Source organism: Solea solea, chromosome 3, assembly GCF_958295425.1.
Source record: "Solea solea chromosome 3, fSolSol10.1, whole genome shotgun sequence".
Classification (NCBI taxonomy): Eukaryota; Metazoa; Chordata; class Actinopteri; order Pleuronectiformes; family Soleidae; genus Solea; species Solea solea.
In genome coordinates this window covers 5,559,796-5,582,530 of record NC_081136.1, presented here as the reverse complement: position 1 = coordinate 5,582,530, position 22,735 = coordinate 5,559,796, and the positions used below count along the sequence as shown (strand labels likewise).

The 22,735-nt window shown below is 37.7% G+C and overlaps 2 protein-coding genes across 3 annotated transcripts; both read left to right on the top strand.

Annotated features, from left to right (window-relative positions):
* The first annotated feature begins 1,109 nt into the window (after positions 1 to 1,109).
* On the top strand, positions 1,110 to 8,192 carry LOC131456591 (hemicentin-1-like). Its single transcript, XM_058625057.1, has 12 exons — positions 1,110 to 1,252; positions 1,352 to 1,387; positions 3,013 to 3,267; positions 3,377 to 3,637; positions 4,565 to 4,858; positions 5,189 to 5,455; positions 5,758 to 6,012; positions 6,083 to 6,196; positions 6,322 to 6,337; positions 6,465 to 6,538; positions 6,958 to 7,008; positions 7,726 to 8,192. The coding sequence occupies exons 1-12, from the start codon at positions 1,216 to 1,218 to the stop codon at positions 7,824 to 7,826; spliced, it is 1,761 nt and encodes a 586-aa protein (XP_058481040.1). The 5' UTR covers positions 1,110 to 1,215; the 3' UTR covers positions 7,827 to 8,192.
* Positions 8,193 to 10,901: 2,709 nt separating this feature from the next.
* On the top strand, positions 10,902 to 21,496 carry LOC131456590 (uncharacterized). 2 transcript variants are annotated; one of them, XM_058625055.1, is made up of 18 exons: positions 10,902 to 11,215; positions 11,316 to 11,351; positions 12,265 to 12,498; positions 12,997 to 13,251; positions 13,361 to 13,618; positions 14,562 to 14,861; positions 15,342 to 15,611; positions 15,908 to 16,162; positions 16,233 to 16,358; positions 17,329 to 17,373; positions 17,462 to 17,512; positions 18,253 to 18,297; positions 18,430 to 18,480; positions 18,601 to 18,660; positions 18,762 to 18,824; positions 18,911 to 18,970; positions 19,666 to 19,731; positions 19,825 to 21,496. In XM_058625055.1, the coding sequence occupies exons 1-18, from the start codon at positions 11,179 to 11,181 to the stop codon at positions 19,830 to 19,832; spliced, it is 2,220 nt and encodes a 739-aa protein (XP_058481038.1). In that variant the 5' UTR covers positions 10,902 to 11,178; the 3' UTR covers positions 19,833 to 21,496. The 2 variants fall into 2 exon arrangements, with proteins under 2 accessions (XP_058481038.1, XP_058481039.1); XM_058625056.1 differs by lacking the exons at positions 17,329 to 17,373; positions 17,462 to 17,512.
* The last annotated feature ends 1,239 nt before the right edge of the window (positions 21,497 to 22,735 follow it).

Sequence of the window (22,735 nt, the reverse complement as noted above, 5' to 3'; positions counted from 1 at the left end):
ATATTACCGTAGATGCAGGAGAAGAACGAGTGGGACAGTCAGACACTTCCTCCAATCATCACGCAGAAGCCCAGTGTCCGCCCACTGCTCCACTGACTCCCCAGAGAAGCTGAGCTTCCGTGGAAGTGACGTATTTGACAGTCGCTACAACCAGATGAAGCTGAGCTTCAAGTGGTTTGCAAGCGGAGGCTGCTACGGGAATCCGAAAATCATGCAAGACTGTCCGTCATCCGCAATAGGTTTTCTCCAGGTTCTCTGGTTTCCTCCCACAGTCCTATAACATGCAGATTTGGGGAAATTGGACACTCTAAATTGGCTGCGAAGATGTTGAAATTTCAAATTTGACACGCAAAATCCGGTGTTCGTGTACAAGTACTGTGGATTTTCTAAAAACTTTTTTAACATGCAGTAAATTGTAAATAACTGCCCGATATTGGCATTGTTATTAGGCAAAAGCCCTTACTCACAGGACATTTTCTGGCCCTTTTTATGGTTACAATGAGCAAAAAAGGACATTTTGAGGCTTAGGTGTTGAAGGTTATATAAAAATATGATTATCGCCACTGCTTTTTAGTGTAAAGCACTTTGAAATACCTTGTCGTTTAAAAATAAACTTGCACTTTCTAGTTCTGACCCGTTTTTAATGGCCTCGTCGCCCACTTTTGTCACATGACATTTATGTGGATGAAGTCAAACCACAACATGTTGTTATTAGCAAATCTGCTTTTATACAATTTATAGATTAAGAAACAGTTGCTTCTCTGTGACATGTGGGTGTGTCTGTGCAGAACATCCTGTTTGTGTGACGTCTACTCCCCATGTAGAGCTGTGGTTTCACCACAGTCCACACTAATGCATACAACCAATTAAATCCCACCTAATCTAATACAACAAGCCAAATTAAACAATATTAGAGGTTCATGAGAGATCCAAACGGACTCATCTGGACTGGAAACTTGTGTGGTAAAAGTGAAGTGAACACGCCTGTGCGTTACTGCGGTCAAATCTGCTCAAGACGTGTTTGTTTTGTGCAAAAGGGAAGGAAGTGCTCACAGCCCAGATAAGCTCAGAAGAAGAAGAAGTCCAGCTTTTAGATATTGAAATGATACTGCACTTCTGTTTCTCAAAGCTTCTTGTTTTCTCTTTGTACACGTTCAAGTTTGAGGAGAAATTTCCATCAGGAGATTAACAGAGCATCGGTTTTTGGACGTTAGGATGGAACAGACTTTGCTCTGCGTGCTGGGATTATTCTGTGAGTCACTTAATTTTTCCAAGTCGCTCACTTACGCTTTAGTTTTCATCGTTTCTTTGTCAGTTTGATCATGTCTGACTTTCTATTTTTCACTTGAAGCACTGAATCTTCTCTTGTACTGTGGACAAGCTGAAGGTAAGTCTCAACCTTTTCTTTTATTATTGCCGATTTATTGATCTTTGGATACACTATCTGTATCAATGTGGGCTCCAATACTGATTTTGGATTCATAAAATAGTTGATTCTGCGAAGAATAATGTTAATGGAATACTCAAATTTGATGTCAAAATGTTAAGTTTTGAACTTCTTGAAGAGAATTGGATTAAGACAAAATAAGACAAATGCTCCATTCAATTTTATTGTTTTAATCTGGCAAATGTTGCTTGGCTAGAATATTGAAAACTAGTTTGTTAACTTTCAGACTGTAATGTGCCCTAAAACGAGGAAAAACAACAAGAAAGTGTACAAAACTGGCCAAAATCTAACAAAGTTGTTCTTATCACAAGCAAAGAAATTCTGTTATGTGAGAAATATTCACTTAAATGAGATTAAATTCACTTAAAATAAGATGTAATATGTTATTAAGACAAAGTTGTTTCTTAAATGGAGATTTTTTTTCTATTGCAAAACAAGCCTGCCAAGATTATTTCTTTCTTTCTTTCTTTTTTCAAAAGATTAGCAAATTTCCCCATCTTATTTTACTTATATAGTTGAACTTATCATGACAGTACATGTTATGTTAGATTTAGACCGAACACGCACTTATTCTTTATTTATTCTGTTTCTTTCTTGAGATTCTAAACTAAAAATAAAGTTGGGTTTTTTTCGAGGAAGAAGAAGAAGAATAACTCCTTGAGTTTCAACAGGGTTCTACGCTCCTTGTGCTCAAACCCTAATAAAAGAACAAGTTTCTTTAGCGTGTGGATTTGTTCTACTGGTTTTTTAATTGTATTTCAATTTTTAAAACATTTGTTTCTTTTGTTTTAGTTGTTCTGACCGTTGAACCAAACTGGTCAGTATTTTTCTATGGAGAGTCTGTCACCCTCATATGTGACGTGAAGGAGGGACAAGAGACCGACTGGTGGTATTTATTCAACAGAGACGGTCAACGTCTAACCGGGTACAGTTACATTAAGAAATATCAGATAAACACACAATACATACTAACAGGACACTACTCTTGCACTGTTCATAATAAACAATCAGAAAATCAGGAGGAAAGTAATAAGGTTCATCTAACAGTTTTAGGTAAGTGTCTATATTTACACCTTTATTTCATCTATGTGTATTTAAAGCTTAAAATGGAAATGAGAAATTATAATGGAGGGGAAATTAAAGTACAAAATATGTTAAAAATTAACAAAGGACAATGATTTGTACACTTTTTTGATTGTGAAACGTCAATCATTTTAGTAATAATAATAATAATAATAATAAAAGTAATTGATATTTTTTAACAGTAAGTGCGACTTTGGCAACTTCATCTGTCTCGAGGTAAATGATGACGTTCAGTCTGTGATTTTGTTTCTTTTTAGTTAAAGCAAATGATTTGAAAAATAAACATTTTCTTGTTTTTTTCTAACTTTAAAACCCCCCTAAAATTAAGAGATATTTCAAGATTTTGTGTTTTTGCTTGACGATTTTAAAAGTGTTTACATATAAACTTGTTCTGCAGCTGGTTATAAAGCCACAAAATAATTTTTTTTTTTTCTATGAGAATAATTATGTCCATTTATATACTTTTATTCCAAATTGAACAGCGTACAGACCTAAGGCAGTGATTTTGGAAGGCAACAGTTCAACAGTGGGCGCTGTGATGTTGACCTGCTCTGTGAGCCCATCAACACCTGGCTGGGAATATTCCTGGTACAGTGGCACAAACGCCCAACCTCTGACTGCAGGGGGCGCCATTTTCCACTCGAATGACAGAATCAGTGTCTCACAGGAAGGACTTTACTGGTGCGCAGGAGGACGAGGAACTCCACGTTACTACACCAAGCAGAGTGACACATTTGGTATGAGCAAACTTTTTTATTTTAAATGAAAAAATTCAAAGTGAAACACTGCGTTTTTAGCTGTCGACACGTATGTGTATTTGACCTTTTCTGCTGCTTTAATTGCAAGTTGCAATCACACCTGTTGTGAAGCTGAACCACAACTGGCCTGAGGTTTTCTACGGAGAGAAGACCAGGCTCACGTGTGAGATGAAGGGTGGAGAAAACGTCATATGGGAGTATGAGTGGATGAAACAGCAAGTTGATCTTCCAGAAAATAAAACGGAACATGAAGTTGTCAATGCTACAACATCATCAGACTACATGTGTAGGGCCAGAAGTACATATGGCCAAACGCGGTGGAGTAAAGCTTTCACACTGACAGTAATTGGTATGTTTTTGTTTTGCTGGATATAAAATTGTTTTTATTTAAGTGTAAAATAATGCATTAATAAGGGATAATCACCCTCACTGAAAATGAAATCATTAAAGAAAAGAACAAGTCTCACGAATCAAATCTACATCTGCTTAAGAATGTGTTTGCCACGTTGTCTCACTGTGATAGAGGCTGGGAAATTAAATTCATTTAATCTCCCTCTCCCACACCAAAGCCCATAGAGAAAAGCAGTGATTTTACATCACAGCACACAGGAGTTTCTGATCCACTGCTGCCTCCATTAGTAAGTTCTAATGTGTTATTTTGTGACTTCTGTGTTTAAACTCCTGTGTTTGGATTTACCTCAGTGACACAAACTGACCACTTGAAGCAGAAGTAGAGCAGCAGCTAAAATTGCTGATTTTCTCTATGGACATTGGTGTGGGAGAGTAAATGGTTTTTAACTTCAGTTTTCTGTTGGACAAGTCTGTCAAACTGTGAGATAGAGTGGCAAGGTAGACCTAAGCTAACATAGGTCTTGGTTGGTGCGTGTTTTGTTAAATTGTTAAAATCTCTTCTTCCCACAAGATAAAATTGCTAATTTTCTCTGTCAAACAATGAGATTAAAGGGCAAACACATTTGACGTAGATTATTTTTGGTGATGAATGGTATCAATCTGCGAGCAGCTATGTTTTCAGTAGGGATGTCACGATACCGATATAAACCGAAGTACCTGCCAATACCGATATCAGTCGGATACAGTCATTTTAGTCCTTTCAACTGTGTAACAAATATTCTTCTCCCATGAAGTATCGTATCGTTTGGGGGTTTAAGTTCATTTTGATAACCACACTTAAAATATATAATATTTGCATGATATGATTTATATTTGGAGATGGATTGACAAAAACCTTCAAATCAGTTTTTTAATCTTCCGACAGGTTCACCTAAACTCTCTGTGTCGTCATTGTGGCCAAATCCCGGAGCGTCAGTTAATCTGAACTGTGCTGCTGAACATCCATCTGCAGGCTGGAGGTTCTACTGGTACAAGCTTATTCCTGATAAAGCAGACTTCTATGACTATGAGCTGCTCCCTGGAAGCACAAACGGGACCACACAGGATTCCTATGTCGTCTATAATCACACAAATACAGCAGGGTATACATGCAGAGCAGGAAGAGGAGACCCAGTGAATTACACATTTTACAGTAATCCCAAATTTGTCTGGTCCAGAGGTCAGTTTGCGTACTTGTTTATTTGCTTTCCCTCTTCTTCTTGTTCCAATGATCATTTACATTTAAAAAAAAAGAATCATTTTTTTATGTTTCTGTTGTGGTTGAGGATAGTAGGGCCACATCTGACTTTACTTAAAAACAAACAAAAAATGTCAGAACAGAAAAAAAAATCAGAATTCTGACTTTTTCACAGAATTTTGAGATTAAAATCAGAATTTGGATTTTTTTCAATTCTGAATTCTGAAAAAAAAGCAGAATGGAAAAAGTCAGAATTGAAAATAATCAGATTGTAATTCTGAGAAAATGTTATAAATGATATTTGTTTTTCAGAGTTTCAGTCACCACCGTCTCTCAGAGTGAGTCCTGACAAAGTTCAACACTTCAAGTCAGACTCTGTGTCACTGACCTGTGAGGGAAACTCGTCCACACAGTGGACAGTGGTGAAGTTTAAAGACGGTTTTATGAGTCAGCGATGCTCCAGCTTTGGGACACTGAATGGATCAACATGCATCACTAAGTTAAATGAGCAACATGCAGTGTACTGGTGCGAGTCTAAGTCAGGACAATTCAGCAGCGCTGTCAACATCAGTACATCACGTAAGTTTCCCCTTTATTAATTCTGTGTATTGTTTATATTCTGAATATAAGTCGCTGAAGACGGACACAGTTTTTTCTCAGAATTCTGTTTTTTTTCTCCGCAGAATTTTGAGATTAAAGTCAGAATTATGACTTTTTTCTTAGAAACTGAGATTAAACCAATGAGCAAAGGTTAAAACCTTGCAACATCATTTAAGCTCATCCTCGATGACCTTTGGTGACTCGACTTGGGCTTGAACTTGAAGAACGTTTGTTAAAAATGGTGCAAATAAAACTTCACATTCTTCCTTTTGGTTGTTTAGTCAAAGGTATTCTACTTGAGAGTCCGGCACATCCTGTGGCTGAAGGAGCAGCTGTTACTCTTCGCTGCAAGCTGAAGACGGGGAACTTTGTTGCTAATGTTGTCTTCTATCAAAACGACAAAGTCGTCCAGAATGACACGAGATGGGAGCTGACGATCCCTGCGGTGTCAGAGTCACATGAAGGCTTTTACAGATGTGAAGGAAAATATTCTCAGCAGACTCTGACTTCACCACAGAGTTGGATTTCAGTCAAATGTGGGTATGATTTAAGCTTTTTTTATGTGACAATATCATCACACAAATAACAGTGATTATTTTGTTACAGCATGGTCCAAACCAGAAAGTTCTCCAGGTCATTTGCCTCTGATTGGTGGATTGGTTTGTGGAGTTTTAGTAATAATTCCTCTGCTGCTGTTTTTTTGCTACAGAAAGTCTAAAGGTGGGATGTTTTTCTTTTTAAAGTAATACAGGGCATTATTTTTTAGATGAGTAACATGGAGCAGTGCTTCAACTTTACACAAAACCATGTAATATATAATAATTACTGTATATTTTTCCCCACAGACTCAAATGGTAACAGGTTGGTAAAGGCACTCCATTGTTTTGTCTCCATCATCACAGCAATTCCTAATACTGCGGCAGATATATACATACTGTAATAAGATTTTTATATTACATACTTATTTTTGAATGCATATTTTCAACAGTCAGACATTTGCCACAGACCAAACTGTCAATCAAGGTGAAAATCAACAGCAGGTGTACTCGACTCTTCTTCACGGTCAGGCTTCCAATGTTTTCACAGCCATTTTCTTCAACCTGTCCTCCAACTGAAACGTAATTATGTTTTTTTTTGGCACCGACATTTTTCCGAAATTCATTTGCTGTCCACTCGCACCAAACGAGCTCCTTGCACGCGGTTCCATAATCTCGGTTGCACAATATACCAGGGCCTTAATGTGGGATTTAAATCTGTGTCAATCACATGAAAGTACAGTGCTTTAACCACTAAGCGAACTGCCATTGGAAACCTCAACGAAGCTACTCAACGTCGACACATCCAAGGTACCTGCTGTTATTTATGGGTCGTAATTCCTGCATACGACACATACTTATCTTTCGTTGGAGGACAGTCCCATTTTCTTTGTCCGGTTATTACATTTGTGAGAATAACATTTACACCCTGTGCTGTATTTGTAGGTGACGTTTGTATCTATGAAACAGTTGGAGGCTCTGGAAACACTGGGACTGGTAGGGTATTTTCAATTTAGGCTCCTACATAGACTAATGTGATTGTGACTTGTGATTGTGATATTTTCGGTAGACTGTCGCCTGAAATTTTACCCATTTTTTATCTTATGCCATGTTAATTCCCTCAGGGCCAACTACTAAAACAAGTTCTAAAAGACAATGCAAATGTTTTTGGTCAGTACCAGATGTTTTGATCGCTAAAGCGTCCTTAAAAAGTCTTAAGTTTCTTATTTTTATTTAGCCACAAAAGCATGAGCCCACTAATAGCGCGAATGCATCAAAGCAGTGTCAGAAATTGTGATGCTTTTATCGTGCGCTCTCTTAGTAAGAAACGTTGTTGTCACTGACATATTTTAGTCAAAATTCTAGTTAAATGTTACGAACGCTATCGCTAATCGACAGCGTTTGCTCAGTGACCTGAAAGATGCAATACTAACATGACAAGTAGGGCCAGTGTAGAGGCAGCTCAGCTGGGGAAGTCACCCTACTGGGCTGTGACGGTACTGCACGTGGGCCCTATTTTTTTATATCTGTAATTACGTTTAAAATAATTGTAAAGAAATGGTTATTGTGGGAAAAAGATGAAAGATTATTATATCTAAGGGGACAATAATTGTTACGGACAATTTACGCAGTGATTTTCTGATTGTTAAATATTGTTATTTGAGATTTTGTTTTATGTGAAAATATATTTTAAATTTTCTTTTTTTCTCACAGGACGCCAACATCATAAAGGGGAGGAGCTTGACTGCAACTATGAAAATCTAGATTCAGGTGCATGTAGAAATATTAGCATGGATAGGCAAATCAGCAATTAGCCAAATTGACCAGATGACGCTCAACGTTAACCATAAAAGACCTCCATGAACAATTTTCTTTTTTAATGTCAGCCGGGATTGGCTTGGTACTCAGTGTAAAATTAACCACTGCATGTTTGTGGAGTGCGGGATGAAACTGGAGAACCCATAAAGAACCCAAACACACACAGGGAGAACATGCAAAGTCCACACAGACAAAGGCCCTCAGTTGAACCAGGAATCGAACCTACGACCTTCTTGACCTACTCTACCGTGTGGACCCTCTGTTGGTCTGTAGGTCATCACTGGAACAAGGCTCCTGATGTACAAAGCTTGTTGATTAATTATTTCATTATCATCTCATCTTTTTCTTTTAATAAAAATCTTTGTTTAAAAAAAAAAAGGAGAAGGAAACACTTTTGGGTGCATTATTGTCAAGAGTCTTTCTCGCAGTTGGCATGTTTTGCGCCACACACAAGTGGAAATGACTGAAATAATTCTCAAAGCATGAAAATGCAATGAAAAATCATTATTAGATTTTATGGCTTTATTAACTATAAATGCAGGGAACCGTCTGTCTTTTAATGGCATAACAGTACAACAGTTTGCTTGACGGACTTCAATTATTATTATTAAAAAGGCATCAAAGATTGAAACAATATCTACTAAATGTAACTATATACAGTGTGTTTATGTGTGTGTGTGTGTGAAAGTCAGACTCATCGATGGCTCCTTGGTGAACGATCTGAATTGTTCAACCGAACGACTCTCTAGACCGGTATCGGCCTCAAGGGTTAAGTACCTGGTTCTTCCCACTTGTTAGTCAGAACTAAAGAAGCCTCTTGGATCAGAGTCCAGTAGCCCACAGCTCACTACTGAAGAAGATTACGATCTGGATGACTGAGAACCTTCACCGACATAACTGCAGTCATAGTCTAAAAATGTCCTTCCGCTGCTTCACCCAGTTGGGGGTAGTTTCCTTTTCCTTTGTTGTATTTTTTCATTATTTCTTCACCTTAAAATCTTTTCAAAATGTGTATCATTTGTGACTGACTCCAACTTTTCCCACAACAAGAGGGAGGTAAACATTTACTTTTAGAAAAGCACAAATAGTCTCCCAAGTACCACCTGAGAAAACACTGAGCTCTCTCAGTAACACCATGATCACCAACGTTAAAAACACAGTGGCGTAAAAAGGCCGAGCAAAGTTGGCTACAGACTTTTCACAGGAGGCAGATTTATTCCCAATAAGATCATCTGCTCTCTCATCATCCTCCTCTTCCTCACATATACTAGATTATTAGATTAAGATGGAGTGAGAATCTCCTGGTAGAAAAGCATTTCCCTCAAGTACCACCAGAGGAAGCTTATGTACCACAGTTGGAGAACCACGGCACTAGAGCTAGTACATTTTTTTTATATCTCTATAGTGTTACACATAGTGTACCGCTGCATCATGGTACACAGATGTCACCATAGACTCTTAAATCATTTGTACTTTTCTTCTGGTTTCTTAAGAAACCACCCGTCAAAGCTGTTTCTCTATAATAGAGAACAGGACTGGGGAGAGGAAGTCTGACAGAAGCCTGTGTGATGAAAACATTACAGAATCATTGCTACTATTACTAATTCTGATTATTTCCGGCAGGCTGTACCTACACCGAGGGGTGTAACACTGCCATTTTCTGTCACTTCCTATCCTTACATATGTATAAGAATAGAAAGAAAACCAAATGATAACATGGCCTTAACCCTTAACTCATTGAAATACTTAAACCCTAGAGCAGGGGTTCTCAATCCTGGTCCTGGGGACCACTACCTGAATCAAATAAATGGATAGTTATCAGGCTTCTCCAGTGTTTGCTGATGAGCTGAGCTTTTGAATCAGGTGTGTTGGAGCAAGGAAACTTCTAAAACATACAGGGCAGTGGGTCCCCAGGACCAGGATTGAGAACCCTTGTTATTGGAGGATAGAACAAGACTTGAAGGTACCATATATGGTTCCTTGTCCATCTGTGGCACTCCAGAAAAAGTAAATACATAAGAATGTACAAGAAAAACACAAATAAAGTGAGAGGAACATTATTTTAGAACAGTGTTGACCAATCCTGGTCCTTGGGGACAACACGCCATTAGCTTACCATTTGTTTTTGTGATATTACCGTAGATGCAGGAGAAGAACGAGTGGGACAGTCACACCCTTCCTCCAATCATCAGCCATCAGAAGCCCAGTGTCCGCCCACTGCTCCACTGACTCCACAGAGAAGCTGAGTTTCCGTGGAAGTGACGTATTTGACAGTCGCTACAACCAGATGAAGCTGAGCTTCAAGTGGTTTGCATGCGGAGGCTGCTACGGGAATCTGAAAATCGCGCAAGACGGTCCGTCATCCGCAATAGGTTTTCTCCAGGTTCTCTGGTTTCCTCCCACAGTCCAATAACATGCAGATTTGGGGAAATTGGACACTCTAAATTGGCTGCGAAGATGTTGAAATTTCAAATTTGACACGCAAAATCCGGTGTTCGTGTACAAGTACTGTGGATTTTCTAAAAACTTTTTTACATGCAGTAAATTGTAAATAACTGCCCGATATTGGCATTGTTATTAGGCAAAAGCCCTTACTCACAGGACATTTTCTGGCCCTTTTTATGGTTAAAATGAGCAAAAAAGGACATTTTGAGGCTTAGGTGTTGAAGGTTATATAAAAATATGATTATCGCCACTGCTGTTTAGTGTAAAGCACTTTGAAATACCTTGTCGTTTAAAAATAAACTTGCACTTTCTAGTTCTGACCCGTTTTTAATGGCCTCGTCGCCCACTTTTGTCACATGACATTTATGTGGATGAAGTCAAACCACAACATGTTGTTATTAGCAAATCTGCTTTTATACAATTTATAGATTAAGAAACAGTTGCTTCTCTGTGACATGTGGGTGTGTCTGTGCAGAACATCCTGTTTGTGTGACGTCTACTCCCCATGTAGAGCTGTGGTTTCACCACAGTCCACACTAATGCATACAACCAATTAAATCCCACCTAATCTAATACAACAAGCCAAATTAAACAATATTAGAGGTTCATGAGATATCCAAACGGACTCATCTGGACTGGAAACTTGTGTGGTAAAAGTGAAGTGAACACGCCTGTGCGTTACTGCGGTCAAATCTGCTCAAAACATGTTTGTTTTGTGCAAAAGGGAAGGAAGTGCTCACAGCCCAGATAAGCTCAGAAGAAGAAGAAGTCCAGCTTTTAGATATTGAAATGATACTGCACTTCTGTTTCTCAAAGCTTCTTGGTTTCTTTTTGTACACGTTCAAGTTTGAGAAGAAATTTCCACAAGGAGATTAACAGAGCGTCGGTTTCTTGGACGTGAGGATGGAACAGACTTTGCTCTGCGTGCTGGGATTATTCTGTGAGTCACTATCTTTTCCGAGTCACTCATTTACTCTTCAGTTTTCATCGTTTTTTTTTGTCAGTTTGATCATGTCTGACTTTCTATTTTTCACTTGAAGCACTGAATCTTCTCTTGTACTGTGGACAAGCTCAAGGTAAGTCTCAACCTTTTCTTTTATTAGTGCTGATTTATTGATCTTTTGATACACTAACTGTATCAATGTGGGCTCCAATACTGATTTTGGATTCATAAAATAGTTGATTCTGCAAATGATGAGCAGTGGTAATCTAGTAATCTCAGTCAAAGAGCAGTTCTGTGACAGATGAGGTTTAACCTTTACATACTCAAATTTGATGTCAAAATGTTAAGTTTTGAACTTCTTGAAGAGAATTGGTTTAAGACAAAATAAGACAAATGCTCCATTCAATTTTATTGTTTTAATCTGGCAAATGTTGCTTGGCTAGAATATTGAAAACTAGTTTGTTAACTTTCAGACTGTAATGTGCACTAAAACGAGGAAAAACAACAACAAAGTGTACAAAACTGGCCAAAATCTAACAAAGTTGTTCTTATCACAAGCAAAGAAATTCTGTTATGTGAGAAATATTCACTTAAATGAGATTAAATTCACTTAAAATAAGATGTAATATGTTATTAAGACAAAGTTGTTTCTTAAATGGAGATTATTTTTCTATTGCAAAACAAGCCTGCCAGGATTATTTCTTTTTTCTTTCTTCTTTCTTTTTTCAAAAGATTAGCAAATTTCCCCATCTTATTATACTTATATAGTTGAACTTATCATGACAGTACATGTTATGTTAGATTTAGACCGAACACGCACTTATTATTTATTTATTCTGTTTCTTTCTTGAGATTCTAAACTACAAATAAAGTTGGGTTTTTTTTCGAGAAAGAAGAAGAAGAATAACTCCTTGAGTTTCAACAGGGTTCTACGCTCCTTGTGCTCAAACCCTAATAAAAGAACAAGTTTCTTTAGCGTGTGGATTTGTTCTACTGGTTTTTTAATTGTATTTCAATTTTTAAAACATTTGCTTCTTTTGTTTTAGTTGTTCTGACTGTTGAACCAAACTGGTCAGTATTTTTCCTTGGAGAGTCTGTCACCCTCATATGTGACGGGAAGGAAGGACAAGAGACAGACTGGTGGTATTTATTCAACAGAGACGGTCAACATCTAACCGAGTACAGTTCAAATAAGAAAATTCAGACATACATACGAACAGGACACTACTCTTGCACTTGTAATCAGGAGGAAAGTAATAAGGTTCATCTAACACTTTCAGGTAAGTGTCTATATTTAACACATTTATTTTATCTAAGTGTATTTAAAGCTTAAAATGGAAATGAGAAATTATAATGGAGGGGAAATTGAAGTACAAAATATGTTAAAAATTAACAAAGGACAATGAATTGTACACTTTTTTGATTGTGAAACGTCAATAATTTTAGTAATAATAAAAGTAATTGATATTTTTTAACAGTAAGTGCGACTTTGGCAACTTCATCTGTCTCGAGGTAAATGATGACGTTCAGTCTGTGATTTCGTTTCTTTTTAGTTAAAGCAAATGATTTGAAAAATAAACATTTTCTTGTTTTTTTCTAACTTTAAAACCCCCCTAAAATTAAGAGATATTTCAAGATTTTGTGTTTTTGCTTGACGATTTTAAAAGTGTTTACATATAAACTTGTTCTGCAGCTGGTTATAAAGCCACAAAATAATATTTTTTTATCCTATGAGAATAATTATGTCCATTTATATACTTTTATTCCAAATTGAACAGTGTACACACCTAAGGCAGTGATTTTGGAAGGCAACAGTTCAACAGTGGGCGCTGTGATGTTGACCTGCTCTGTGAGCCCATCAACACCTGGCTGGGAATATTCCTGGTACAGTGGCACAAACGCCCAACGTCTGACTGCAGGGGGCGCCATTTTCCACTCGAATGACAGAATCAGTGTCTCACAGGAAGGACTTTACTGGTGCGTAGGAGGACGAGGAACTCCACGTTACTACACCAAGCAGAGTGACACATTTGGTATGAGCAAACTTTTTTATTTTAAATGAAAAAATTCAAAGTGAAACACTGCGTTTTTAGCTGTTGACACGTGTGTGTATTTGACCTTTTCTGCTGCTTCAATTGCAAGTTGCCATCACACCTGTTGTGAAGCTGAACCACAACTGGCCTGAGGTTTTCTACAGAGAGAAGACCAGGCTCACGTGTGAGATGAAGGGTGGTGAAAACGTCATGTGGGAGTATGAGTGGATGAAACAGCAAGTTGTTCTTCCAGAAAACAAAAAGGAACATGTAGTTGTCCATGCTACAACATCAGACTACATGTGTAGGGCCAGAAGTATATATGGCCAAACACGGTGGAGTAAAGCTTTCACACTGACAGTAATTGGTATGTTTTTGTTTTGCTGGATATAAAATTGTTTTTATTTAAGTGTAAGATAATGCATTAATAAGGGATCGTTTGGGAGAGGGACAGAGATAATCACCCTCACTGAAAATGAAATCATTAAAGAAAAGAACAAGTCTCACGAATCAAATCTACATCTGCTTAAGAATGTGTTTGCCACTTTGTCTCACTGTGATAGAGGCTGGGAAATTAAATTCATTAAATCTCCCTCTCCCACACCAAAGCCCATAGAGAAAAGCAGTGATTTTACATCACAGCACACAGGAGTTTCTGATCCACTGCTGCCTCCATTAGTACATTCTAATGTGTTATTTTGTGACTTCTGTGTTTAAACTCCTGTGTTTGGATTTACCTCAGTGACACAAACTGACCACTTGAAGTAGAGCAGCAGCTAAAATTGCTGATTTTCTCTATGGACATTGGTGTGGGAGAGTAAATGGTTTTTAACTTCAGTTTTCTGTTGGACAAGTCTGTCAAACTGTGAGATAGAGGGGCAAGGTAGACCTAAGCTAACATAGGTCTTGGTTGGTGCGTGTTTTGTTAAGTTGTTAAAATCTCTTCTTCCCACAAGATAAAATTGCTAATTTTCTCTGTCAAACAATGAGATTAAAGGGCAAACACATTTGACATAGATTATTTTTGGTGATGAATGGTATCAATCTGCGAGCAGCTATGTTTTCAGTAGGGATGTCACGATACCGATATAAACCGAAGTACCTGCCAATACCGATATCAGTCGGATACAGTCATTTTAGTCCTTTCAACTGTGTAACAAATATTCTTCTCCCATGAAGTATCGTATCGTTTGGGGGTTTAAGTTCATTTTGATAACCACACTTAAAATATATAATATTTGCATCATATGATTTATATTTGGAGATGAATAGACAAAAACCTTCAAATCAGTTTTTTAATCTTCCAACAGATTTACCTAAACTCTCTGTGTCGTCATTGTGGCCAAATCACGGAGCGTCAGTTAATCTGAACTGTGCTGCTGAACATCCATCTGCAGGCTGGAGGTTCTACTGGTACAAGCTTATTCCTAACATAGCCCGAGAATACATATACGACTATGAGCTGCTCCCTGGAAGCACAAACGGGACCACAAAGGATTCCTATGTCGTCTATAATCACACAAATACAGCAGGGTATACATGCAGAGCAGGAAGAGGAGACCCAGTGCATTACACGTCTTACAGTAATCCCAAGTTTGTCTGGTCCAGAGGTCAGTTTGCGTACTTGTTTATTTGCTTTCCCTCTTCTCCTTGTTCCAATGATCATTTACATTTTTATTTATGTTTTTGTTTCATTCCGACCTCAACAATGTCATCTGTGTCTGGTTGATAGTGGACCAATTAGTTAAAGCTGGGATAGGCAACATGTTTTTGGCATTAATGATTTCATTTCACCATAACATACAGTTCTTAACAAATGTATTAGACCACCACCTAAAGACAGAGCCGCCCTAAATTAACAGCATTGGTAATTATCAAAATATTTTTTTTATGTTTCTGTTGTGGTTGAGGATAGTAGGGCCACATCTGACTTTACTTAAAAACAAACAAAAAATCTCAGAATTCTGACTTTTTCACAGAATTTTGAGATTAAAGTCAGAATTTTGATTTTTTTCAATAGAAAAAGTCAGAATTGAAAATAGTCAGATTGTAATTCTGAGAAAAAGTTCTAAATGATATTTGTTTTTCAGAGTTTCAGTCACCACCGTCTCTCAGAGTGAGTCCTGACAAAGTTCAACACTTCAGGTCAGACTCTGTGTCACTGACCTGTGAGGGAAACTCGTCCACACAGTGGACAGTGGTGAAGTTTCGTCAAGACGGTTTTATGAGTCAGCGATGCTCCGGCTTTGGGACACTGACTGGATCAACATGCATCACTGAGTTAAATGATCAACATGCAGTGTACTGGTGCGAGTCTAAGTCAGGACAATTCAGTAGCGCTGTCAACATCAGTACATCACGTGAGTTTCCCCTTTATTAATTCTGTGTATTGTTTATATTCTGAATATAAGTCGCTGACGCTGTTTTTTGTCAGAATTCTGTTTTTTTTTCTCCGCAGAATTTTGAGATTAAAGTCAGAATTATGCCTTTTTTCTTAGAAACTGAGATTAAACAAATGAGCAAAGGATAAAACCTTGCAACATTATTTAAGCTCATCCTCGATGACCTTTGGTGACTCGACTTTGGCTTGAACTTGAAGAACGTTTGTTAAAAATGGTGCAAATAAAACTTCACATTCTTCCTTTTGGTTGTACAGGCGAAGGTATTCTACTTGAGAGTCCGGCACATCCTGTGGCTGAAGGAGCAGCTGTTACTCTTCGCTGCAAGCTGAAGACGGGGAACTTTGTTGCTGATGTTTTCTTCTATAAAAACGACAAAGTCGTCCAAAATGACACGAGATGGGAGCTGACGATCCCTGCGGTGTCAGAGTCACATGAAGGCTTTTACAGATGTGAAGGAAAATATTCTCAGCAGACTCTGACTTCACCACAGAGTTGGATTTCAGTTAAATGTAGGTATGATTTAAGCTTTTTTTATGTGACAATATCATCACACAAATAACACGGATTATATTGTTACAGCTTTGTCCAAACCAGAACACTCTCCAGGTCATATGCCTCTGATTGTTGGATTGGTTTGTGGAGTTTTAGTAATAATTCCTCTGCTGCTGCTGCTGCTGCTGGTCTTTTGCTACAGAATGTCTAAAGGTGAGATGTTTTTCTTTTTTAATGTTGTTTTCATGTACTACATCACCATTACAAGGAGCCCGGGTCAGGTCATGCTGGGAATTCCTTTTAGACACAACTTTTGCGTTCGATCACATTAGCTTTTTCCTTTCCTTCACAATACTATTTGCATTCCCTTGTGAAACATTGTCCGTTCCCTCCTTGCAATACTTTTTGCTTTCCCTTGCAATAACAGTTTGTGTTAACTTGCAATAACTGTTTGCTTTCCCACACAATACATTTGCATTTCCTTGCAATTTTTCTGCGTTCCCTCGCAATAACTTTTGCTTTCCCTTGCTTTTTTTTTTTTACGTTCCCTCCTTGCAATTATCTTTGCATTACTTTTTAATAACATTTTGCATTAACTCGCACAATAACTTTTTTCATTCCATTGCAATAACTTTGTGCGCTCCCTTGCAATATTTTTTGTATTAACGCGCAATAGCTTTTTGCTTTCCTACACAATACTTTTGCGTTTCCTTGCAATATTTTTTTGTTCCTTTGCAATACTGCTTGTGTTACTTTGCAGTATTATTTGTTGCGTTCCCTTGCAATAACCTTTTGCGGTCCCTAGCAATATTTTCTGCTTTCCTTCGCAATAACTTTTTGCGTTCCCTTGCAATAACATTTTGCAATAACTCGCAATAATTTTTTGCGTTCTTTTGCAATAACTTTTTGCATTAACTCGCAATAATTATTTGCTTTCCCCACACAATATTTTTGAGTACCCTCGCAGTATTTTTCGGGGTTCCCTCAGAATAACGTTTGCATTTCCTTGCAATATTTTTCCTGTTACCTCACAATGCTTTTTGTGTTCCCTTGCAATACACATTGCGTTCGAGCGAATTTCGGTCTGAAATATTTCCCACCATGACCCGCCCCAACCTCCATAGCAGTACAATAACCTGCCAAACAAAAACCATGTGATAGCAAATGTGTTTTTTGTATACAGAAACTAAAGAAACCCAAAGCAGCGAATATGCATCTCCTCTCCACGGTTGGCCTTTATCCTGATTTATTTGTCATTAGCTTAAATATATGTATGCTATTGATTAGTTTGACCTTGGCTTCACTTTAACCTATAGGTGATGCTAGTCACTATGAAACAGTCAAACACCGTGAGGACACAGAAGATGGTAAAGTGTTTTCGTTTTTGTGTTAAACCTGTGAGTAGAAAACATGTGAGTTCCATTGCAAAATTTTTCCATTCCCTCTTGCAAAACATTTTGTTCCCTTACGAAACACTTTGCCGTCCCTCGCAAATTTTTTTTGCGTTCCCTCATGCAATACTTTTTGTGTTTCCTCGCAATAACTTTGCAGTTCCTCGCTACATTTTTTGTTTTCGCTTGCACTACGTTTTGCATTACCTCGCAGTATTATTTTTTGTATTATTATTTGTATATTTTTTGTGTTCTGTTGCAAAATAGCTTTTTGCGTTCCATCGCAAAAACTTTTCTGTTCCCTCCATGCAATAACTTTTGCGTTCCATCGCAATACTCTTTGAGTTCCCACACAATATTTTTGAGTTCCCTCGCAGTATTTTATGGGTTCCCTTGCAAATTTTTTGTGTTCCATCCCTTGCATCTTGTTCCCTCACAATACTATTTGGATTCCGTTGCAATATTTTTGCGCTCTTTTGCAGTATGTTTTGTGTTCCCTCACAATAACTTTTGCATTTCCTCGCTATCTTTTTTGCCTTATCTTGCAATGCTTTTTGTGTTCCCTTGTGTTCCCCGAGGGAATGCAAAAGGTTTGGTCTGAAATATTTCCCACCATGACCCGACCCAGGCACCATAGCAGTACAATAACTTGCCAAGCAAAAACCATGTGACAGCAAATGATAGTGTGTGTGCGTGTTTTTTTTTTTTTTTTACAGAAAATAAAGAAACCCAGAGCAGCGAATATGCATCTCCTCAACATGGTTGGCCTGATTTATTTGTCATTTGGTCTTTAAGTGTAACAAGTCTTTAAATATATATATATATATATATACACATACACATAAATATAATTAAAGTGATTATTTTGACCTTGGCTTGACTTTAACCCATAGATGATGCTTGTCACTATGAAACAGTGAAACCGCGTGTGGACACAGAAGATGGTAAAGTTTTTTCTTTTTGTGTTAAACCTGTGATTAGAAATTATTACCCCAAAAATGTATAATTTATGGAGATTGTTAATGATTATAATGATTATATTCTAAAAATTGTATGTGTTTCAGATGAAGCCAGGGGTGTTGTATATTCTTTGATTGAGATTAAAAAACGCCATGAAATCAATGGTAAGTACATATGAACCACATCCAATTCATAGAGAATGGAAAGAAAAATGTTCATCATTTATATTATATTATATTAGTCATTCATATTTTCCATTTAACAGGAGAGAAAAGTAAACCAGACAAAGGGTGTGTTTACTCGGATTTGAAGATACGATCAGATGCAGGTACCATCCATCCATTCATCTAATCACCCATTCATTCATCCATCCATCAATCATCCGTATAACCTGACATGTGGTTTCCGTTGTAGATGATGATCAGATGTACGCCCAAGTGCAGTCATGCAGTAAAGACAAAAAAAACAACAAAAGTAATTAAACTCTACACCAACTCACAGCTGTTGTTCTTATAAATAGTTGTTGTCATAAACATTTGTGTCTAATATAATAATCATTCATGGGAATATAATTGTTGATATTTGATGTGTTTAGCGATCGACTGATTGATTCAAAAGTAGAGTTTGGAGTTCGACATGGAACGATACATAGTAAACAAAAGAATATATATTTATAACGTAAAAATAATTCTATAAAACCAAAATAAAACCCAGCCAGAAATCATTCACTACTTGATATCTGGTGTTGGGCCGCATGAAAATGATCAGGGGGCCACATGTGGCCCTCGGGCAGCAAGTTTATGACCTCTTATTTCATTTAAATTGTCCAATTAACCTCTGGACCCGCCCATACATACACACACGAGCAGAATAATTGTGAAATTAAATGACTAAATACAACATTTGAATCAACAAATCGATAGAGAAAAGTAATTAAATTAACTGATTATAGTTGTAGTCAAATTAAACAAACCTTATTTTTCATCACACTGATTAACTATATTTGTAGTTCTTACCATTAGGTCAGATTAGTTATTAGTGTTATTATTTCCAAACATGTTAGACAACATTTAATTTCATAATCTGTGATTTGTTTTTAAAGATTTTACATGGAAAATCATCTGCATAATAACAGTGACATTTCAATCTGCTCATGTCTCCATTCACAGGAAAATCAACTCCTGCTGTGGCCGAGGAAACTGTATATTCTGAAATTAACCCTGGAAAATCTAGTGGTAATATCCTTGGCAAAATGCTGTGTACATGGTACTAAAATGAAAGACAACATCCTTAGTTTGTTTTGTTTTTTTCTTCCCCTTTGCTTCCAGATCAGTAATCAACCCAAGCACTGGAACAGAAGAAGTTCTCTTTTGCACCGTTACTATTGGAAATGCGCAAAAGAGACAAAAATAGTACATTATACAGGAGTTTAGCATGCGTCCGCATGCAGAAGGAACATTTGAAATACTGAAATTACATACATATCACATACTGAACCTAAGCATGAATAAGTATAAGTATTCATAAGTCAGTCTGACTTTAAGGAGTTAACGTCAAACTTGAAAAGGAAATGCACCGACAAGTGATAACTGAGTCAGGATTTATGTTTCTCCACTCTATAGTTTTTGGGTAAAAATAGCTACAATAGTAATAAAGACCAAAGGTAAATCGAGAAAAACTCTCTTCTCTTGTCATGTGCACATAGTCTGTGTTTTACGATAATTCAAATATTAGAGGCACGATACGATACTCGATACCAATGACATCACGATACAACGATTCTGGGATAATCAATATGTTGCAAGACAATCTTGTAGAGATACGTCACGATATCTGTCTAAGTGACGGAAACAAAAAGTTTAACATGAACAGTTAAAAGTGCAGAGTTTGGTACGTGATGAACGTGGATGAAACTCCCTCTTCTTTGGGCCACGTAAGTCCCACATTAATTTGACCCACCCCTACTGTGCACATTAGAAACATGAGAAAGAACATATTTTTAATCCTTTGAGAAATGGTTCTCAAACTGTGGTACGCAAACCTCCTCTGGTGGTAAATTCGTAAACACTGTTCTACATTACATGACTGTAGCCATTTACGTATATGCAACATGTCTGCACGACAATAGCTAAAAACAATGAGACTTATGTTACAGGTTTTACACCAAAATGTATCTAACACCCTTTAAATACATGGAAATCCATATTTCTTTTCAATTTAATGGACTGTTTTATTTTAGTTGTATTAACTTCTGGGGCATCAGAGTGAGGAAGGAATTATTTGGTACTATTACATAGCTGGTGTGTTGTTTTATTTATTTCTATCATTTTATTGTGTCTGTTTGTCACTAAAAGCCTCTCACATTACAGTTCCGGTACTTGTTGGTGTCACTACTGTCTAAATATGTCCGTCACAGCAACACGTCTCTGTGTGCCTTGGCTGCAAAAAGGAAATGAGAAGTCAAGTTCTGTCTTTTCTTGGAGACACGGCCGTTAACAAAGTTTTGTTTTATCTTCTACTCTGTTGTGTGGGCTCCTCAAATACAAAAAAAGGATTCAAGTCTTTAACAAAATCAGATTTTCTTTAAACATATTTTCCATGAACTATGTACATATAGACATAATAAACAAATAAACAGCTCATGCGCCACTAGGCAGTTTTCAATGCCTTTATTAGATTTTTGGTGAAGTTCCACGGAGAGCAGTGAGTCATCAGCATAGGGATTGATTCCCCGAATGGCAAATGTATACAATTGCATTCATGTTGAAGCAGCAACAGCGCAACACAATCACATAGCTTTTTAGCAAATATTTCTCTCATTCTACCTGTTTTTTAACATTGCATGAATAATAGCTGTTTTTTTATTTCTATATTTTTTATTGATACAAATTGTAACTTTTTACAATATAATATTACTGTTATGTCCCTGGCCTAGGGAAACCAGGGGTTACCTATGTGTGTGTGTGTGTGTGTGTCTTCCAGCTCCTCTTTCCAAATAAATCAAAAGTCTGTTCAACCAAGTGTAGCAGTTTTATTAATTTCAGAGAGGAACAAGGCCGAAATTATAAAGCAAAACGTCTCCTTTTAAACCTAATCTTACCTAAAAAAAGAAAACAGATAATAAATGACAAATAACTTACCTCAGCTCCTAACTTAAAACAGGAGAAAGGAAAGGTGAAACAAAATGGCTTCGCTCTCCTACTTGGTGTTGGGGCCGAGAAGTCTACTGTAATCCATTATTCTATTGTTCTCCATGGGTAAGGCCTACTTGCAGTTTCAAAAGCCTGATTTGAGTTTTCAACAAAGTCTCAGTCCACCATTTGAGACATTCTTGGTTTTACGACTGGTCAGCGTTCCATAGGGTCAGTGAATCTCATTGGCCTCACTGCCCGAGTGAGAAACTTGATTCGCGTCTAACCACGCATCCTTCCAGAACTGAAATGGAGACGCTGCAGCCGCCAGCTGCCATCCTCCGACCCACGATGTCCGCACCTGGGCCGACATCTCTCTCCGGACTTGAAGCACAAACTGCTGTCCTCCATCCTGCATAGAATCAGCAGCTGTCCGCTGTGACCCACACCACGGCCCATCCACACTCCGCGACTCCAACGAACTGGACCGGACCCGACGGACCGCAAAACGTGTTATCAGCTCACAGTAAGAGGCAAAGTGTTCTGGGCAGAGTAAGGTTAAGGTTCTGTGTTTTGTAAACTTTCCTTTGTGTTGAACGTGTTGGACTGCGCACCCACACGTTGTCATATCTAGAAAGTTGTGTTAAGTTATGTTTAGTTTTGCCTTCTATTTGTTGTCTTGTGACTTCCTGTTTTATTTTGACATCTCTCTTTCCTCTTGTTTCAGATAACTTGCCCTTCCCCTGTAGTTTTCCCGCCAGTCTGATTATCTTCCCCGCCCTGATTGTTTCCACCTGTTCCCCATTACTTTGAGTTTAGATATAGCCTGTGCTTCCCTCTGCCCTGTGCCAGTTCGTCTTGTCTGTCATGCCAGAGAACCCACGCCAATCCACGCCACGTCAATTGTTTGTAAAGTTTTTGAGTTTCTTAGTTGCTACTTTGTTTTGTCCCTTTTTGAGTCATCAGAGTTTTTTCCTCGTGAAGAGTGATTTTGATTTGGCACCTTGCCCGAACCTTTTGTCTCCTCCCAGTGAGTGATTATAATTTGTTATTTTTGCCTTTTGCTTATTTAGTGATTCCTCGATAGAGTGATTTTCTGTTGTTACTT

What these genes read in the sequence shown, in the direction of transcription:
- LOC131456590 (XM_058625055.1), top strand. Translation starts at nt 11,179, where the DNA reads ATGGAACAGACTTTGCTCTGCGTGCTGGGATTATTCT. An exon ending in GTACTGTGGACAAGCTCAAG is followed by an intron (nt 11,352 to 12,264) that starts GTAAGTCTCAAC and finishes CTTTTGTTTTAG; the next exon opens with TTGTTCTGACTGTTGAACCA. An exon ending in TTGCTACAGAATGTCTAAAG is followed by an intron (nt 16,359 to 17,328) that starts GTGAGATGTTTT and finishes TTTTGTATACAG; the next exon opens with AAACTAAAGAAACCCAAAGC.
- LOC131456591 (XM_058625057.1), top strand. Translation starts at nt 1,216, where the DNA reads ATGGAACAGACTTTGCTCTGCGTGCTGGGATTATTCT. An exon ending in CAAATTTGTCTGGTCCAGAG is followed by an intron (nt 4,859 to 5,188) that starts GTCAGTTTGCGT and finishes TTTGTTTTTCAG; the next exon opens with AGTTTCAGTCACCACCGTCT. An exon ending in TGTCAACATCAGTACATCAC is followed by an intron (nt 5,456 to 5,757) that starts GTAAGTTTCCCC and finishes TTGGTTGTTTAG; the next exon opens with TCAAAGGTATTCTACTTGAG.